Source organism: Bubalus kerabau, chromosome 12 (genome assembly GCF_029407905.1).
Source record: "Bubalus kerabau isolate K-KA32 ecotype Philippines breed swamp buffalo chromosome 12, PCC_UOA_SB_1v2, whole genome shotgun sequence".
Lineage (NCBI taxonomy): Eukaryota > Metazoa > Chordata > Mammalia > Artiodactyla > Bovidae > Bubalus > Bubalus kerabau.
The window spans coordinates 12,782,269-12,800,697 of NC_073635.1; the positions used below are offsets into that span (position 1 = coordinate 12,782,269).

The 18,429-nt window shown below is 41.0% G+C and overlaps 1 protein-coding gene across 3 annotated transcripts in view; it reads right to left on the bottom strand.

Annotated features, from left to right (window-relative positions):
- Positions 1-18,429, bottom strand: part of VWA8 (von Willebrand factor A domain containing 8) — a 375,174-nt gene that overhangs the window by 339,789 nt on the left and 16,956 nt on the right. For all 3 annotated transcript variants that reach the window (XM_055541970.1, XM_055541972.1, XM_055541971.1), the window contains exon 2: positions 15,299-15,376. In XM_055541970.1, coding sequence (XP_055397945.1) covers positions 15,299-15,376 — 78 coding nt within the window. The remainder of the gene's footprint in view (positions 1-15,298; positions 15,377-18,429) is intronic.

Genomic DNA, 18,429 nt, shown 5'->3' on the forward strand with positions numbered 1-18,429 from the left:
CTTTCACACTCTGAGTATGTTCATGGGAGTGTCTTCCACTCAGCATGATCCTTGTGTGTTGAGAAGAGTCACTGGCCAGAGGCATACCTGATAGTTCTCAGTCATCCCCTCCTTTGCCCTTAACACTCAACACTGGCTGTCAACCAGCAGCAGTACTGCCCCATTTCCACGCATTCCAGGGTATCTGGAGATGTCTGCCATTTACATTTCAACTCTACAGAGGTCTCTTCATATGAATAAGCACCTTCAGAGCCCTCTGGCTGGCCTTGTAGTCTGTGCTATACTTTCACAAAGACCTTTTCCCTTCTTTTGTCTTACTTTTAGTATAGTAAAGAGCTGCTTGATGAGGGTGAAAGAGGAGAGTGAAAAAACTGGCTTGAAGCTCAACACTAAAAAAACTAAGATCATGGCATCCAGTTCCATCACTTCATGGCAAATAGAAGACGAAGAAGTGTTAGCAGTGACTGATTTTCTTTTCTTGGGCTCCAAAATCACTGTGGATGGTGACTGCAGCCATGAAATTAAAAGATGCTTGCTCCTTGGAAGGAAAGCAATGACAAATCTAGACAGCATGTTAAAAAGTAGAGAATCACTTTGCCAACAAAGGAACATATAGTCAAAGTTATGATTTCTCCAGTAGTCATGTGCAGATGTCAGCGCTGGACCACATAGAAGGCTACACGCCAAGGAATGGATACTTTCAAATTATGGTGCTGGAGAAGACTCTTGAGAGACCCTTGGACAGCAAGGAGATCAAGCCAGTCAATCTTAAAGAAAATCAACCCTGAATATTCACTGGAAAGACTAATTGTGAAGCTACAATACTTTGGCCACCTGATGCAAAGAGGCAACTCATTGTAAAAGATTGTGATGCTGAGAAAGATTGAAGGCAGGAGGAGAAGAGGACAACAGAGGATGAGATGGTTAGACAGCATCACCAACTCAATGGACATGAATTTGAGCAAACTCCAGGAGAGAGAGAAGGCTAGGGGAATCTGGCCTGCTGTAGTCCATGGGGTTGCAAAGTGTCAGACACAACTTAGCGACTGAAAAACAACAACAATAATAGTGATAATGATAGCCATGATTTATTGCATTCCTGTCATGTGCTGGGGAAAAACATGAATGATTTCTCATACTCTCAGTTAGATCACACAACAACTCTAGAAGACAGCAGACTACTGCCATGTAAGGATAAGGACTAGAGCCAAACTGTTAAAGTCCAACCTGCTGCTTATAGTGCAATTTTGATCAGTTATTCAAATTCTCTGTGCTGTTTTTACATCTGTATAGTGGATATGAGAAGTGAACTTACTTATAAGGTGGTTATGTGCATTAAATTAGGCACTTAAAGCGTGTCCAGTAGTAGTTGCTGCTGTTGCTAAGTCGCTTCAGTCGTGTCCGACTCTGTGCGACCCCATAGATGACAGCCCACCAGGCTCCCCGTCCCTGGGATTCTCCAGGCAAGAACACTGGAGTGGGTTGCCACTTCCTTCTCCAATGCATGAAAGTGAAAAGTGAAAGTGAAGTCACTCAGTCGTGTTCGACTCTTAGCAACTTCATGGACTGCAGCCTACCAGGCTTCTCCGTCCATGGGATTTTCCAGTACACGAATTTATTAAATATTCACTATTCTTTGGCAAAACTAATACAATTTTGTAAAGTTTAAAAATAAAATAAAATAAAAAAATAATAATAATAATAAAATAAAATAAAACATTAAAAAAAAAAGAAAAAGAAAAATCAAAGCCCCTACAGTGGTATTATTTGTCTACAGTTGATAAATGCCTAAACCAAGATTTAGACCTAAACTGTTTGAGCCCAAACTTATACTCCAGCCATTATGTCCTACTGCTCCTCCAAAATCTTTTTTTTCTTTAACTTTATTACTGGAATATAATGCTTTACAATGCCGCCTTAGTTCCTGCTGTACAGCAAAGTGAATCTGCTCTGTGTATACACTATGTATACATATCTCCCCTCCCTCCTGAGCCTCCCTCCCAGCCCCACATCACAACCCTCAAGGTGGTCACACAACACCGAGCTGGGCTCCCTGTGCTACAACGGCAGCTTCCCACTAGCTATCTGTTTAACACAGGCTCTGTCTTCAGGACCAAGACTTCCCCTCCAAGTACGAACCTCACCCAGGTGGTACAGCGGAAAAGAACCTGCCTGCCAATGCAGGAAATGCAAGAGACTCAGTTTCAACCCCTGGGTTGGGAAGATCCCCTGAAGGAAGAAGTGGCAACCCCCTCCAGTGTTCTTACCTGGGAAAGCCCCTAGACAGAGGAGCCTGGCGGGCTACAACCCACGGGGTCACAAACAGTCGGACATAGTTGAGCACACAAGCACATAATCCCAGACATGAACCTCACCAGGCTCCATCAGATTTAGTGGACTTGCTTTTATGGACACTAATTCTAGTTCTTGGGTTTTGGTGATACCAATGATACCTCCTTTTATTAAAATTTCAAATTCATTTTGTTGTTAAGGTTATGTTGTCAGGGAACTCATTTCTCAAAAAAAAAAACCCATTTTCACGTATTCATATTTTAGTACAGCATATTTTGTCAAAGAAAACGTTCAATTTTTTAGGAAGTCACATTAAACTACTGAGAGAATGCATTAGGTAGTGCTGTGTGGTATCTGTGGTATATTTTACATTAATGCTTGAAACTAGCTGTATTTTTAGGGTGGCCTCGACAATACATGAGTCATACTTGAAAGTGTTCCAGAAATAGAAACAAGATGTAAGATTGTACATTATGAACATCTGCAAAACAAACTGCCATCCATAACCTAACATAAACACCGCCCAGTACATGACAGAAATTCCCGAACCCAGGGTTTCCAAGCACAGGACACCTCCTTTCAAGAGTCCACAGAATGATAAACTGAAGTCAGAGTAATGCCAGAGAGCTTGATTCTATATTCGGTGATTTCTTTATCTATGTAAAATTAAAAGGTCTGGTTCCTAACTTTCTCCCTTCAAGGACTCAAATTTGCCATATGTGTAAAGATTAAAATTAAAATTTCAGAAAATTATATCAGAGTTCAAATTCAGTTTTAATAAAACCCTTCACAAATGGTGACGGTTACTTAGTATCCCAAGGGTCAACATACTATAATGGAAAGAAAAAGCCTTTGAAGCCACACAGAGCTCGTGGGGATTTCTCAAGCTGTCCTTTCTCAGAGTCCTTGGACAAGTATTCTGAATCTCCTGGGCCTACATTTCCTTATTGTCAAAAGGGAGGCAGTAACACTTTCTGAGCACAGTGATCATGAGGATTATGGGGAAAGCGCCTTGTCCAGCCCCTCAGCCAGGGAGAACCAGGTGTGAGAGGATACTACAGGCCCGTTCTCACCTGCACAGTCCTCTACCTGGCGTGTGTCCTAGACAGCAGCCCGCACGGTATGGACTGGGGGTCATGTATAAGCTTCTGCATTTACACTCATATTTACCTTCTGAACATGTGGAGCCCATGCTGACAAAAATAAACGAGAAAGGAATCCACCTAGCTAGTGCAGCTTGTGTGAGTTACTTTTCCAAAGCATTTCATATTGCTCAGGAAGAATCTCAACCCAGGTTTATCACACACCCCTGCACGCATTCAGTTCAGTTCAGTTCAGTCGCTCAGTCGTGTCCGACTCTTTGCAACTCCATGAATCGCAGCACGCCAGGCCTCCCTGTCCATCACCAACTCCCGGAGTTCACTCAAACTCACATCCATTGAGTTGGTGATGCCATCCAGCCATCTCATCCTCTGTCGTCCCCTTCTCCTCCAGCCCCCAATCCCTCCCAGCATCAGAGTCTTTTCCAATGAGTCAACTCTTCACATGAGGTGGCCAAAGTACTGGAGTTTCAGCTTTAGCATCATTCCTTCCAAAGAATACCCAGGGCTGATCTCCTTCAGAATGGACTGGTTGGATCTCCTTGCAGTCCAAGGGACTCTCAGGAGTCTTCTCCAACACCAGAGTTCAAAAGCATCAATTCTTCGGTGCTCAGCTTTCTTCACAGTCCAACTCTCACATCCATACATGACTACTGGAAAAACCATAGCCTTGACTAGACGGACCTTTGTTGGCAAAGTAATGTCTCTGCTTTTGAATATCCTGTCTAGGTTGGTCATAATTTTTCTTCTAAGGAGTAAGCATCTTTTAATTTCATGGCTGCAATCACCATCTGCAGTGATTTTGGAGCCCCCCAAAATAAAGTCTGACACTGTTTCCCCATCTATTTCCCATGAAGTGATGGGACCGGATGCCATGATCTTCGTTTTCTGAATGTTGAGCTTTAAGCCAACTTTTTCATTCTCCTCTTTCACTTTCATCAAGAGGGTTTTTAGTTCTTCTTCACTTTCTGCCATAAGGATGGTGTCATCTGCATATCTGAGGTTATTGATATTTCTCCTGGCAATCTTGATTCCAGCTTGTGCTCCTTCCAGCCCAGCATTTCTCATGATGTACTCTGCATATAAGTTAAATAAGCAGGGTGACAATATACAGCCTTGACATACTCCTTTTCCTATTTGGAACCAGTCTGTTGTTCCATGTCCAGTTCTAACTGTTGCTTCCTGACCTGCATATAGGTTTCTCAAGAGGCAGGTCAGGTGATCTGGTATTCCCATCTCTTTCAGAATTTTCCACAGTTCATTGTGATCCACACAGTCAAAGGCTTTGGCACGGTCAATAAAGCAGAAATACCATTACCATGCATGCATGGTGGTGCATGCATTACCACCTCACAATGAGAGAAGTCAAAAGAACCAAGGGCATGTTCATTTACTAAACTGTGACATTTCTACTGTGTATCACTCTGTACTAGGATATAGTGGACATCAAGGGCGAAAAAGGGGAGGCAAGGGACACACATAATACAATGTGTTTAGAACCAAAGTCTTCATTATTTACCCTATGAGCTACATCATAGGGTAAAAGTTAGTTATGAAGGATCTTCTATATATTTAGCACCAAGAACACAAAGATAAATACAATAAGATCCTTCTAAGGCATCAAAGGAAACAAAGGCATATATATAGAGCCTCAGTTTATATAAGGCACTCATCTACAAAGCGGGCTGATGGGTCTGACCTAATAAAGACCGCTGTATTCCAAATTAAATGAGAAGTGTAATACCATCCAGTGTACCACTGAGCACAGAGAAGGGATTCAGTTTTTCTTAAAATTGGAAAAATATATCAATACACATTAAATAAATCAGAGCATATACATATATAATAAGTATTGAGCTGCACTTTCTTTAAGGTTTGTTTATATGGACCATATTTAAGGTTTCTATTGAATTTCTTACAATATTGTTTCTTTTTTTTTGATGTTTTGGGTTTTTTGCTTTACAAGGCACTTTGACTCTCAGCTTCCCCTGACCAGGGATCAAACGTAGACCCCCTGCACCGGAGGCAAAATTTTAACCATGGGATCGCTAGGTAAGTCCCTCAAGCTGTACAAATTTGTGTGTAAAGGTGTTAGAGTAAGACTAATTATGCATATTTTCTTGTATTTGCATAGAGACACACAAGAAGAGGAGGAAACACTTCCCAACTCATTCCATGAGACTAGCATTACCCGAATACCAAAATCTGACAAAGACCTATTGATAAAATCCACCACAGTAATGGACTGAATATTTGTGTGCCTCCGAAATTCATATGTTGGAATCTTAACTGCCAGTTAAGGCAATGGCACCCCCCTCCAGTACTCCTGCCTGGAAAATCCCATGGACGTAGGAGCCTGGTGTGCTGCAGTCCACGGGGTCGCTAAGAGTCGGACACGACTGAGCGACTTCACTTTCACTTTTCACTTTCATGCATTGGAGATGGAAATGGCAACCCACTCCAGTGTTCTTGCCTGGAGAATCACAGGGATGGGGAAGCCTGGTGGACTGCCGTCTATGGGGTCGCACAGAGTCGGACACGACTGAAGTGACTTAGCAGCAGTAGCAGCAGCATGAAATCTTAACAGGGAAATTTGGCCTTGGGAGTACAAAATGAAGCAGGCCAAAGGCCAACAGAGTTTGCCAAGAGAATGCACTGGTCATGGCAAACACCCTTTTCCAACAGCACAAGAGAAGACTCTACACATGGACATCACCAGATGGTCAATACCAAAACCAGATTGATTATATTCTTTGCAGCCAAAGATGGAGAAGCTCTATACAGTCAGCAAAAACAAGACTAGGAGCTGACTGGGGCTCAGATCATGAATTCCTTATTGCCAAATTCAAATTTGAATTGAAGAAAGCAGGGAAAACCACTAGACCATTCAGTTCAGTTCAGTTCAGTTCAGTCGCTCAGTAGTGTCCGACTCTTTGCGACCCCATGAATCGCAGCACACCAGGCCTCCCTGACCATCACCATCTCCCGGAGTTCACTCAAACTCACGTCCATCGAGTTGGTGATCCCATCCAACCTAGATAGCATATTGAAAAGCAGAGACATTACTTTGCCAACAAAGGTCTGTCTAGTCAACACTATGGTTTTTCCAGTGGTCATGTATGGTTCCAATTTTAGTATATGTGCTGCCGAAGCAAGCACTCCAGTTGTCATGTATGGATGTAAGAGTTGGACTGTGAAGAAAGCTGAGCGCCAAAGAATTGATGCTTTTCAACTGTGGTGTTGGAGAAGACTCTTGAGAGTCCCTTGGACTGCAAGGAGATCCAACCAGTCCATTCTAGAGGAGATCAGCCCTGAGTGCTCTTTGGAAGGAATGATGCTGAAGCTGAAACTCCAATACTGTGGCCACCTTATGCGAAGAACTGACTCATTTGAAAAGACCCTGATGCTGGGAAAGATTGAGAGCAGGAGGAGAAGGGGATGGCAGAGGATGAGATGGTTGGATGGCATCACTGACTCAATGGACATGAGTTTGAGCAAGGTCCGGGAGTTGGTGATGGACAGGGAGGCCTGGCATGGTGCAGTCCATGGAGTCTCGAAGAGTCAGACACGACTGAGTGACTGATCTGAAGTGAACTGAACTAACTGCCAGTATGAGAGTATTAGAGGTGGGGACTTTGGCAGGCCATTTGGTCATGAAGGTGGAGCCCTCATAAATGTGATTAGTCTTCTTCCAAAAAAAGATGTAAGAGCCTGCTCTGTATCTCCACTCTCTCTGCCATGTCAAGAAGTCAGTAGGAGTGGTCCTCATAGAACCTAACCATACTGGCACCCTAACCTCAGACTTCCAGCCTCCAGTTAGAATTTCACTCCCAGGTATTTGCCCCAGGAAAAAGAAAACATTATGTTCACAGAGTTGTTGTTGTTCAGTCGCTCAGTCATGTCCAACTCTTTGCGACCCCATGGACTACAGCACAGCAGGCTTCCCTGTCCTTCACCATCTTCCGGAGCTTGCTCAAACTCACGTCCATTGAGCTGGTGATGTCTCCCAACCATCGTGTCCTCTGTCGTCCCCTTCTCCTCCTGCCTTCAATCTTTCCCAGCATAAATGTTCATAGCAGCTTTATTTTAAGAGCCTCAGAATGGTAACAATGACATGATATCCATCAACAGATGAATGGATAAACAAATTGTAATTATTTCATATAATGGAATACTACTTGGCAATAAAAAGGAACAGACTAACATGGAAGAATCTCAAAATAATTATGCTGAGTGATAGAAGCTAGACAAAACCAAAATATATGCTGTATTTTTACATTTATATAAAATTCTAAAATATCAAACTAAATCTACAGAGTTGATGAGAAATTCCCAGAAAATGGAGGAACCAGGGGACATTATGTGTTCATGCTAAGTTGCTTCAGTTGTGTCCGACTCTTTGCAACCTATGGACCTGCCAGGCTCCTCTGCCCATAGGATTCTCCATGTAAGAGAACTAGAGTGGGTTACCATGCCCTCCTCTATGGGATCTTCCTGACCTAGCTATGAACCCACATCCCTGACATCTCCTGCATTGCCAGGTGGGTTCTTTACCACTAGCACCACCCACAGTATTTATAATTAGGCTTATGGATGATTTGAATTTTTTTTTTTTTTAGTGTTTTCCAAGTTTTGTGTATTGATGTTTTATTTTTGTAATAGGAACAAAAAATTATATTTCTTTTGAAAAACCATACTGCAAACTAATCAGAGCCATACTGGAAGTAGAGAACTGTGATAGACAAGAGGAAGCAGCAATAGGATGGGCGACATACATTAGAATATTCTGACTAATCAACAGGTCACAATTTAACACCTTAAATTCAATTTGCAATTCACTCTCTTGAAACGCTTATCTATAAGGTGTTGTTAAATTGTGATAATTTACAAAGGACATCTTTGGTCTTAATGTAACTAGTCATATTCAAAACAAGACAACCACCAAAAACATCAAATGAGATTAAGGAATGACCATTAGTTATGAACGCAACTCAGAAGAACCAAGAATTTTTAGGTCCTGTCAAATGAGTCAAATTCTTTAAACATAAAGCATAAAGTTTATATTTTTATGACTCAGATCACAGAAAAAGCAGCTATGATAGATGTATTCTCCAACTTAATAAAGCTTCACTTTAAACATGAGGGTTTATTAGCTTTTTAAAAATAAAATCTAATATATGCTTATTGTAACAAAGAAAAAATCCAAAAATGTAAAAGAAATATTAAATGACACCTTCCATTTCCAACCCCACTCCCAACCCAACACCACAGAAAAAAAATCAAAGAGCCTGGACTGTGGCCTTCCACACTTTTCTTTTTACACAGGAAAACATGTAATACACCTGAAAAGAGTATTTCAAGTTGGTTTTTTTTTTTAAATACATGAACAAAAATTGTATCAAACTTTATGTACTATTCTGAAGGCTTCAATTTTTGCTTAACAGTATCACATGGATACCCTCTAGGTTCCCAAAAATAAATCTAATTTATTCTTTTTTAATAGCTGTGGAAACTTCCATAAAATATCTATATAATAATTTATCAATCATTCCTCTATTGATATAGTCAGATTGCTTTTAGTTTTGTCACTATCAAAAACAATAAAATGCTGCAATATATGTTGTGTACAAACATCCTTTTTATGTGCTGATTTTTCCCTTGGTGGATAGAACTTAACAGAGAAACTGTTACATGAAGAAGACATTTTATTTTAATAGCAACTACCATATTACTTTCCAAAGAAGTCAAATGAACTCACATTATAATACTTTTCAGTTTGGGCCCAAATGATGCATGAATATTACTATCTTATTGTATAATTTACATCTCTCTAACTATTAAGCAGAGTTAGAATATATGTACATATACTTATTGGCCATCTGGATTTCCTGTCCTATAGCGAGCTTCTTTAAATCCTTTGACTGTTTTCTATGGGATCATATGATGTTTCTCATCATTATATATTTATATATTAAGGGTATTAAGCTTCCATCTATCATATATAATATATTTACATTAAAAACATAATCTTTAAGTTAGGTGTTTACTACTTGAATTCATTTAAACAATGTCATTAATGGCAACTAAACTGCCATGTAGATCCAAAGAAGCCTATTTAACATATTACCAGCTCTTGTACATCTGCAATGAGAGCTGCAGAAAGCAAAAAAAAAAACGACTAACATTAGCTAGAAAATAAAAAACAATAAAACACATCAAAAAAATTTAAGTCATCATCAGTATGGTACTTGGGACAAAGAAGATTAGAGAAAAATTAGGCACCAAATAAAGACTGACGTGAGACTCTAGAGGAGACGTCAGGGCATGTTTAAGAGCTTTAAAAGTTGAGGGGGCTCGTCCTTTTGAGAGCGCTATTCTTAAAAATGTATCTAAAGAAATCTCAAACGAAATCCTTTTCCCAAAGTAAATTCTCATGTAACGAGAAGCAATTAGGACAATAGTAAAAATAAGGCACATCATAAGGATTGGAGGCTTAGGTTCTCAGACTGTTTCTCAAGCACTGATTACTAAGTCAGGGAATCTTAGGTAACACTGCCCCGGAGGCTTTCGTGTAACCTCTGTCACTAAGTCATTAAAACTGACAAGTAGCTGCAATTTAATGCACTATCTATCCTGACACAAAGGTGACATAGGTTTCCCATGCTATTCTGTAACACTGGTGAATTTCTCAAACCTCTTAAAATTACTTGCAAACTAAAGACAAAGGTTTCCCCACATAGACACTAAAAAATCTTATCCTGTTAATGAGGCCCAAACTCACTATTTTAAAAGCACAATATTGTAATTCTTGCAGTAAACCTTTATGGGCCTAATTGCTTAGATAAGAGTTCAGTGTGTCCAGTAAACCTCAAGTGACCTCACATATAACTGGTTCACTGACTGCAACAAGATTATGTAAGGAAGCAGAAATATAACTGAGGTCAGGTTTAAAGTTATCTATTGAAAACCTGCTACCCTGGAGCACCACTTCATAAGTCAAACCCTGGAAGAAATACTAGCTTTGATACAATATAGTTTAACTTCAAGCACAAATACATGAAGAAACCCCTTTTCAACAGCGGCCAATTTCAGCTAAGCCTTGAGATTTGGTTTTTATACAGAAAGGCCAGAAAGGCTTCAATTATCCACTTTAACACTTGCAGGTGAGAGACTAGGGACTAAGATGACAAGTGGAAGTTATAATGGTCAAGGCAGGAGGTGATAAGACCTAGACAATAAAAAAAACTAAAGAACAGTCCAACTGCTATGTCTATTATGTGCCAGGCACTGGGCTAGATATTGGAGCTAAAAAGATGTATTGCTGTGTCCAGTGCTGTGAAAGCAGATAACAGTTCAAATGAGAAGCTGACAATGACTACAAAATATTAAGCATTCATTACCTCAGTCAAATGGTCAATGAATTAAGAAATTTTATTTTGACAATATTGCTTTTGTGTGGTTTTTAACTGAATTTTAGACTTCCACTTAAGCATATCTTCAGACTATCTTCCAGCATATCTCCAGTTTCTGCCAATTAGCAGTATTTCTACCATTCCATTAAATAGATGTTAAATAATAATATCAGGGATCATAGTTCAATACTGTGACTTTTATTTCTTCATTACTAGAATACAACAGTGATTTTCAATGCTTTGAAAAATAATGTTAAGATAGTTGATACCATGCTTCAACTATTTTAATATTTTTCAACAATCCTTCACACTTCTAAATTCCAAAAGAGTTTTCTAGCATCCCAGGACTTACTCTAAAGAAAGCAGCCAGAGACACTGTGGCAGACTAAAAGGAAAATCAAACGGAAGTATGGAAATCTGGGTTTTGCTACTAATTAGTCTTCTTACCTCTTCCAGGTCCTACTTTCCTGGCTATGAAATGAGTTCCAGAAAGGATAATAATTGCTAAAGCTCCTCTCCTGAACAAAAGTCTATCATTTTATGTTTCATTTCAAAATACTGAATATCCAAAAGGCAAAAAGCTAAAATGAAGCATAGATACAAGAAGGAAAGGAACACTTTTTGGTACCTTTAGTACCTTTTGGTACTTCGATGAAACACCAAACTTCATCAAAACATCATCTCCAAAGTACGTTAACATATTTTTAAAAATAAGTCCAGAGGAGAAAAAAAATCCATTAAAGTCCTCTCATAATCAAAACCCATAATGACTTATCAGTCATGTTATAGCAAGAATGAAGCCAAAGAACTATAATTTTCCCATTCTGGAAATAGTCCTTGAGAGAGGAAGAAAAACTTCAAAGAATACAATATTTGAACACAATACAGTAAATAGATGCATAAAAACATGTTATATTATATAATACAATATATCTGTCTAAACAATATGTAGCAACCACAAAATGCCTATGTGAATGCATGAGAGTGTGGTCAAATTAGCTTGGCCACTTTTCCTATTTCAAGACAGCCAAACTCCCAACCATCTTTTTCGTATAAATGGCACAGTTTCTCATAAGACTAATAGAGGAATGTAGCAATTTACTACTGGGTAAAACATATGCTTGATATATGGTCAGCTTGATATATGGGAGAAACAATGATGAATGGGTAGCAGGCACAGACCACCCGATTGCTTACAGTATAAACTCTCCTCTGATAAATTTCAAAGGGTAAGCTACTAGTAACAAAACACAAAAGAAATGAAAACTTTTGATTACATAAGAGATGCATACAAACAATAATAAAAATTGAAAGTATGTAAGCCAGAAAATGTGGAGGGTTTTTCTTTGTTTTTCTGGGGGATTTTGGTGACAATTTATGGGAGTTTTGCTATATTTAGAAACAGATACCTTTTACACTTTGGGACTTGGTCTCAGCCAGCCCTTCAGTTATTTGCAAAATATGAGAATACTTTCAAAGAATAGGCTTCTAAGTTTTAAAAACTGATATTGTTGCTAGGATCCCTTGAGTTCCTGAAGCTGGTACAGATAATCTTATTAATTCTGTCAAATAAGAAGATCCTCGAAATGGATAAGTACTTTGATTACAACAGAGTATGTCAGCAGACCCCAGCCAGGGGACTGTGGCATCTTAGTTGTTAAAAGAAGAAAAGGCGGAACTTCCCTGGGGGTACAATGGATAAGAATCTACCTGTCGACGCAGGGGACACAGGTTCAGCCCTGGTCCGGGAAGACCCCGCTGCCGCGGAGCAGCTGAGCCCGGGGGCCACAGTTACTACAGAGCCCATGCTCTGGAGCCCGCCAGCGCAGCTACGAGCCACGTGCTGCAACGGCCGGAGCCTGCGCACCTAGGGCCATGCTCCGCAACAAGAGAAGCCACTGCAACCAGAAGCCTGTGCGAAGGGACTTCCCTAGTGGTCCAGGGGTTAAGAATTTGCCTTTCAGTGCAGAGGACGCAGATTCAAACCCTGGTCGGGAACTAAGATCCCACATGCTGCAGGGCTACTAAGTCCAAGAGCCGCAGCTAGAGAGAAGCCCACATGGCACAACGAACACCCAACACAGCCAAGTAAATGAATAAATGTTTTTTTAATTGTGCAGCAAGACTTTTAACATACAAAGATATAATTTGTATGACAATAATAATACAAAGGAAGTAGAAGGGAACAGCTATATTGGAGCAAAGTTTTTATATACTATTGAAATTAAGTTAGTATTAATCTGAACAGGTTTGTTTTAAGTTAAACTGCTAATTTTAATCCCTAGAGTTACCACTAGGGTACTATTTTTTGAGGAAAATAACTAAAAAAAAAAAAATATATATATATATAGTAAAAGAAAAGCACAACAGAGTGGAGAGGACAGAGCGCAGAGCCTTTTAGGAGGCAGAGTCAAGGGAAATGTGTATTGGATGAAAGTGAGATCTTCTCCCTCAAGAAGCACACGGTCTACTGAAAGAATCTAAAGAGTGAACAAAAAATTATATTGTGCCTAATGACTGGAACATAGACTAGGGGAAGGATAGTCACAAGAAATAAGGCTAAAACTGGATCATAAAACGTAAAGGCCTTTGTTCCTAAGGAGTCCGTTTAAGGGATTTTGAGAAGAGAATTGACATGATTTTGAGCAAAGAAATGATGGTAAGTCATTAGAGAAATGCAAATCAAAACAATAATAAAATACCATTTCATACTCATGAAAATGGCTACCATAAAAAAGACAATAACAAGTATTGGTGAAGATGTGAAGAAACTAGAATCCTCTGCATTGCTGGTGGGAAGGTAAAATGGTACCACCTCTTTGGAAAACAGTTTGATAATTCCTGAAAATGTTAAACATAGAGTTATCATATCACCTAGTAATTCTACTCCTAGGTATATACCCGGAGAAGGCGATGGCACCCCACTCCAGCACCCTTGCCTGGAAAATCCCATGGGCAGAGGAGCCTGGTAGGCTGCAGTCCATGGGGTCGCGAAGAGTCGGACACGACTGAGCGACTTCACTTTCACGCCTTGGAGAAGAAAATGGCAACCCACTCCAGTGTTCTCGCCTGGAGAATCCCAGGGACGGAGGAGCCTGGTGGGCTGCTGTCTATGGGGTCAAACAGAGTCAGACACGACTGAAGCGACTTAGCAGCAGCAGCAGCAGCAGCAGGTATATACCCAAGAAAACTGAAAACATACGTCCATACAAAACTTGTATATGAACATTCGTAGCAGTATTATTCATAATATTCCCAAGCTGATGAATGAATAAACACAGAGTGATACATCCATACAATGAAACATTATCTAGCTGTAAAAAGGAATGAAGCACTGATACATGCTACAACACAGATGCACCCTGAAAACACGAGAAGTGAAATAAGCCAAACACAAAGAATACATGTCAGATGATCCCATCTATATGAAATGTCAGAACAAGCAAATCCACAGAAACAGAAAGTATATTAATGACTGCCAAAGGCTAGAGGGGCAGCGAGGGGAAGTGGAGGAGGAGGAAACAGGGGGTAACTATGAATGGATGTGAGGTTTCTTGTTGACTTAAAAAATGTTCTCAACTTACATAGGGGCATGGTTGCACAATTTTGGAAATATTCTAAAAACCACTGAGTGGTACACTTTAAAAAGGTAAATTTTGTGGTTTATTAACTACATTTTAATAAAGCTGTTATAAAACAAAAACCATGATGAGTTACCATTTCATACCTAGTAGAATGAGTAAAATCAAAAAGACTAGAAATACCAGTGTTGGCAAGGATGGGGAACATTGCTGTTGGCCAAAAGGTAAAACAGTACAACTGCTTTGGAGAACTGTTTGGCAGTGTTGAGTAAAGTTAAACAGGTATCTACCCTATGACACATCAACTCCTAGTTATTTGTTTAAGATAAGTGAAAACTTGTGACCACAAGCCTTGTACAGAAATGTTCACAGTAGCTTATTCATAAGAGTCCAAAAATGGAAATCATCCAAATGTCCATCAATAGGAGAACAAATAAATTATGATATATAATTATACAATGGAAAATTACTCAGCAGTGAAAAGTAAGCTGATAGGTACAGGAATATGGATGAATCTCAAAAGTATTATCTTGACGGAAAGAAACCAAACACACAGAGAAACACACAGACACAAAAACTATACCTTAACTATAGGATTCTATTTGTAGAAAGCTGAAGAATAGGCAAAACGGATCTGCCACAGCAGAAGCGAGAGCAATGGCTTCCAGAGCCGGGTAGAGGGAAGGGGCGCAAGAGACCGTTCAGGGTGAGGAGAGCAGTGTTGGTGGCCACACACATTTACAAAACTGTCAAACTAATCAAAACGAACACCTAAGATCTGTGAATTTTATTAAGTCTAAATTTTATCCCAATTCAAACAGAAATAGCAAGATGTGGACAAAGATTCTACTAAAACATTCATGGATGAAGTCATACAAAGTGAAAAATTCATAAATAAATGATTATTTCTTACTGTAGTTTTGTGGCACAAGTTCTGGGTTCTTAGGATTTTTCAACTTGTAGGATACATCTCCAATATTAACTGTATCACCTAAAAAGAGAATACAGAAACACAATCATTGCAAGAAACAAGAAAGCAATACCCTATGCCTTTTGCAATCCTGATGCTCCTGACTACAGATAGGGATGGGTGTATCACAGATATGACTGTGTCAGGCGACCACAGACTCACCTGTCCACGTCAGGCCCTGTGCTGTGAAACTGGCATCTACGGCATAATTACACATGTATGTGCGCTAAGTCGCTTCAGTCGTGTCCGATTCTTTGTGACCCCATGGACTGTAGCCCACCAGGCTCTTCTGTCCATGGGATTTCCCAGGCAAGAATACTAGAGTGGGTTGCCATTTCCTTCTCCAGGGGATCTTCCTGAACCAAGGATCAAACTCACTTCTCCTGAATTGGCAGGCAGATTCTTTATCACTGAGCCACAAGGAAAGCCAAAATACTGTTAAACTCATGTATTTACACTATTTCATTTAATCTTGACTCTAAGTCACCCAAGGCTTCTGTGAGCTCTTTCACAGAATTGCTGTAACAGAAACTCCATCTCAAACTAGCTCAGTACAAGGACATTGGGGGTTTTGTTACTGCAGTTCTGTGAAGTAGCTCACAGGAACCACAAACACAACACCATGAAGAGACCTAGGCTCAGAAACTAGCCCACAGTATGCCAGGAAAGGCCACAGGATGCACAGTCCAAGACACATCCCAGGAGCAACTCACTGAGAGACCAGCCCCGGCACCACCAGCTTCACTGTGGGACACCATGGGCGGGGGACAACTTTCTCCCCCCTTTTATTTTGATATGTCTCAAACCTGTAGGAGAGCTTAAAAAACACTATCTTAAGAGGCAAAAGTTATGACTCTTCATCTTTCAAGTCTTCAGAGGCATCTTCTAATAAAAAGCACACTGTCCTAAGTAAACTGTTCTTGCAGTTTTCCTAACTCCGTTATGACTCAACCTCACGGGCAGGAAAACTGAATCGACCCAGCCTACGTCATTAGTCAGAGTCTGGCTGCCCGGGCACAGAGAGCTGGAAGCGCGAACCACCGACTTCCAGGGTAGAGCTGGGACCCTGCCTGCAAGCATGCTGGCCAGGCAGGGACACCCTCCCCACCCGAGCATGGACACCCTCCCTCAACCCTCAGCCCCCACCCCCGTAACCCCCCGCAACTGCCGCTTCTCTCTTTCTCTCTCCCCCCTCCCTCCTCCTTGCCCCCTCACCTCCTTGCTTCTCCTCCTACATCAGTATGACTCAAGCTTTCTATGCCTTTCCTTCTTCTGCTCTTCAACTTCTTATTGGGTGTGGAGGCCCCATTCTGGCCTCTTTTCTATCTATGCTCTTCAACCTCTTATTGAGTGTGGAGGCCCCATTCTGGCCTCTTTTCTATCTATAATCGCTTCTTGATGAGCTCATCTGGTCTTGTGCCTTTAAGTGCAATATATTGCTTGCTCCCAAATTTATATCTGTAATCTAGACCACAGAACTCGAAGCATGGGCAACAACAGTCTCTGAGATGCCTAACAGTCACCTGCCAGTTGGCATATGCAAAACTGAACTTCTGATCTGTGCGTGCTCCACCCACAGTATCTCCCAATTCCACTAAGGGCAACTTAACGCTTCCAGTTTCTCAGACCAGAAATCTTACAGCCAGTCTTAACTGCTCTCTCCCACACCCACCAGAAAACAGTACTGACTCTGTCATTAAGATACATGTAGTATTGGGCTTCCCTGGCGGTCTAGTGGTTAAGAATCCACGTGCCAATGCAGGGGACAGGGGTTCGATCTCTGGTCTCAGAAGGTGCCACATGCCTCAGGGGAAATTAAGCTTAAGCACCACAGCTACTGAGCCTGTGCTCTAGAGCCTGCGCTCTGCCACAAGAGAAGCCAGCTCAATGAGAAGCCCACTCGCCAAAACCAGAGTAGCCTGCTCTCACTGCAACTAGAGAAAGCCCGCACACAGCAATAGAACCCAGGCAGCCAAAACTTAATTAATTAAAAAAAAAAAAAAAAAAAAAATATATATATATATATATATATATGTAGCACTGCCCACTTCTCCCGCCATCCTCTACCACCACAGTGCCAACCCAAGCCAGTCAGGGTTTACGACTTCAATCCAGTTTCTCCTTTAAACAGCATTCTCTCTCACCTCCTTACACATCTCCGGTCTCGATGCTCGCACTCTACAGATGCTCGCACTCTACAGTTAATGCTCAACAGAGCGCCCACAGTGATCACAAGAACACAGGAATGCAGTGATGCCAGTCCTCTGCTCAACCCCCATCTCTGCAATGGCCTAAAAGGCTATTTCTGATCCGGCTCCCCACTTCCCTTCTCCAGTCATCTCCTACTAGCGTCCTCCTCTCTTCTATTCAGCCACAAGGTCTCTCACTGTTCCTTCAGCATGTCAGACATGTATGCATTTCAGGCTTTTGCGCTGGATTTTCCTACTGGCTGTAGTGCTTTTCCTAAATACATCCATTGTCAATCACGGCCCCAGCAAGAAACTGATAGTTCATTCAAACTGAGGAACTGAGGAGAGAATAACTAAGGAAGCATTCATGAAGGTGTGGGCAGAGTCTGGGAAGACCAACAGAGATGGAGCAGTGCCCTGGGACTAGCAAGAACAGAAAGGCATTACCGCCACCAGGCCTGCAGGCGCAAGGGTGAGCACACGGAGGGGGTGAGCACACGGAGAGGGCAAGCACAGTCAGACGACGAACACGGCAAATCCAAGGTGGTGCCTGGCAAGGGGTGACCGGGGAGTAAACACGAAGCAAAATGACAGGTCTGAAAGGTGACAGGAGACAGCTTTAAAATCATATCTTAATACGTCTCTCTCACAAGTGATGGAAGAGGAGGGGAAAAAAAGAAGAATATAGAAGTAGAGATGATCCCTTCCTGACCTTTTGGCTAAGACCAAGTGTAGAAGCAAAGACCTGAAAACATTACAAACCACTTAACCTAAATCGCCCTTATAGAACACTACACCCAACAATGGCAGAATTCTCTTTAAATACACGTGCAACATTTCACCAAACTAGATCTCTGGATGCACCATAATGCAAGTCTTAATAAA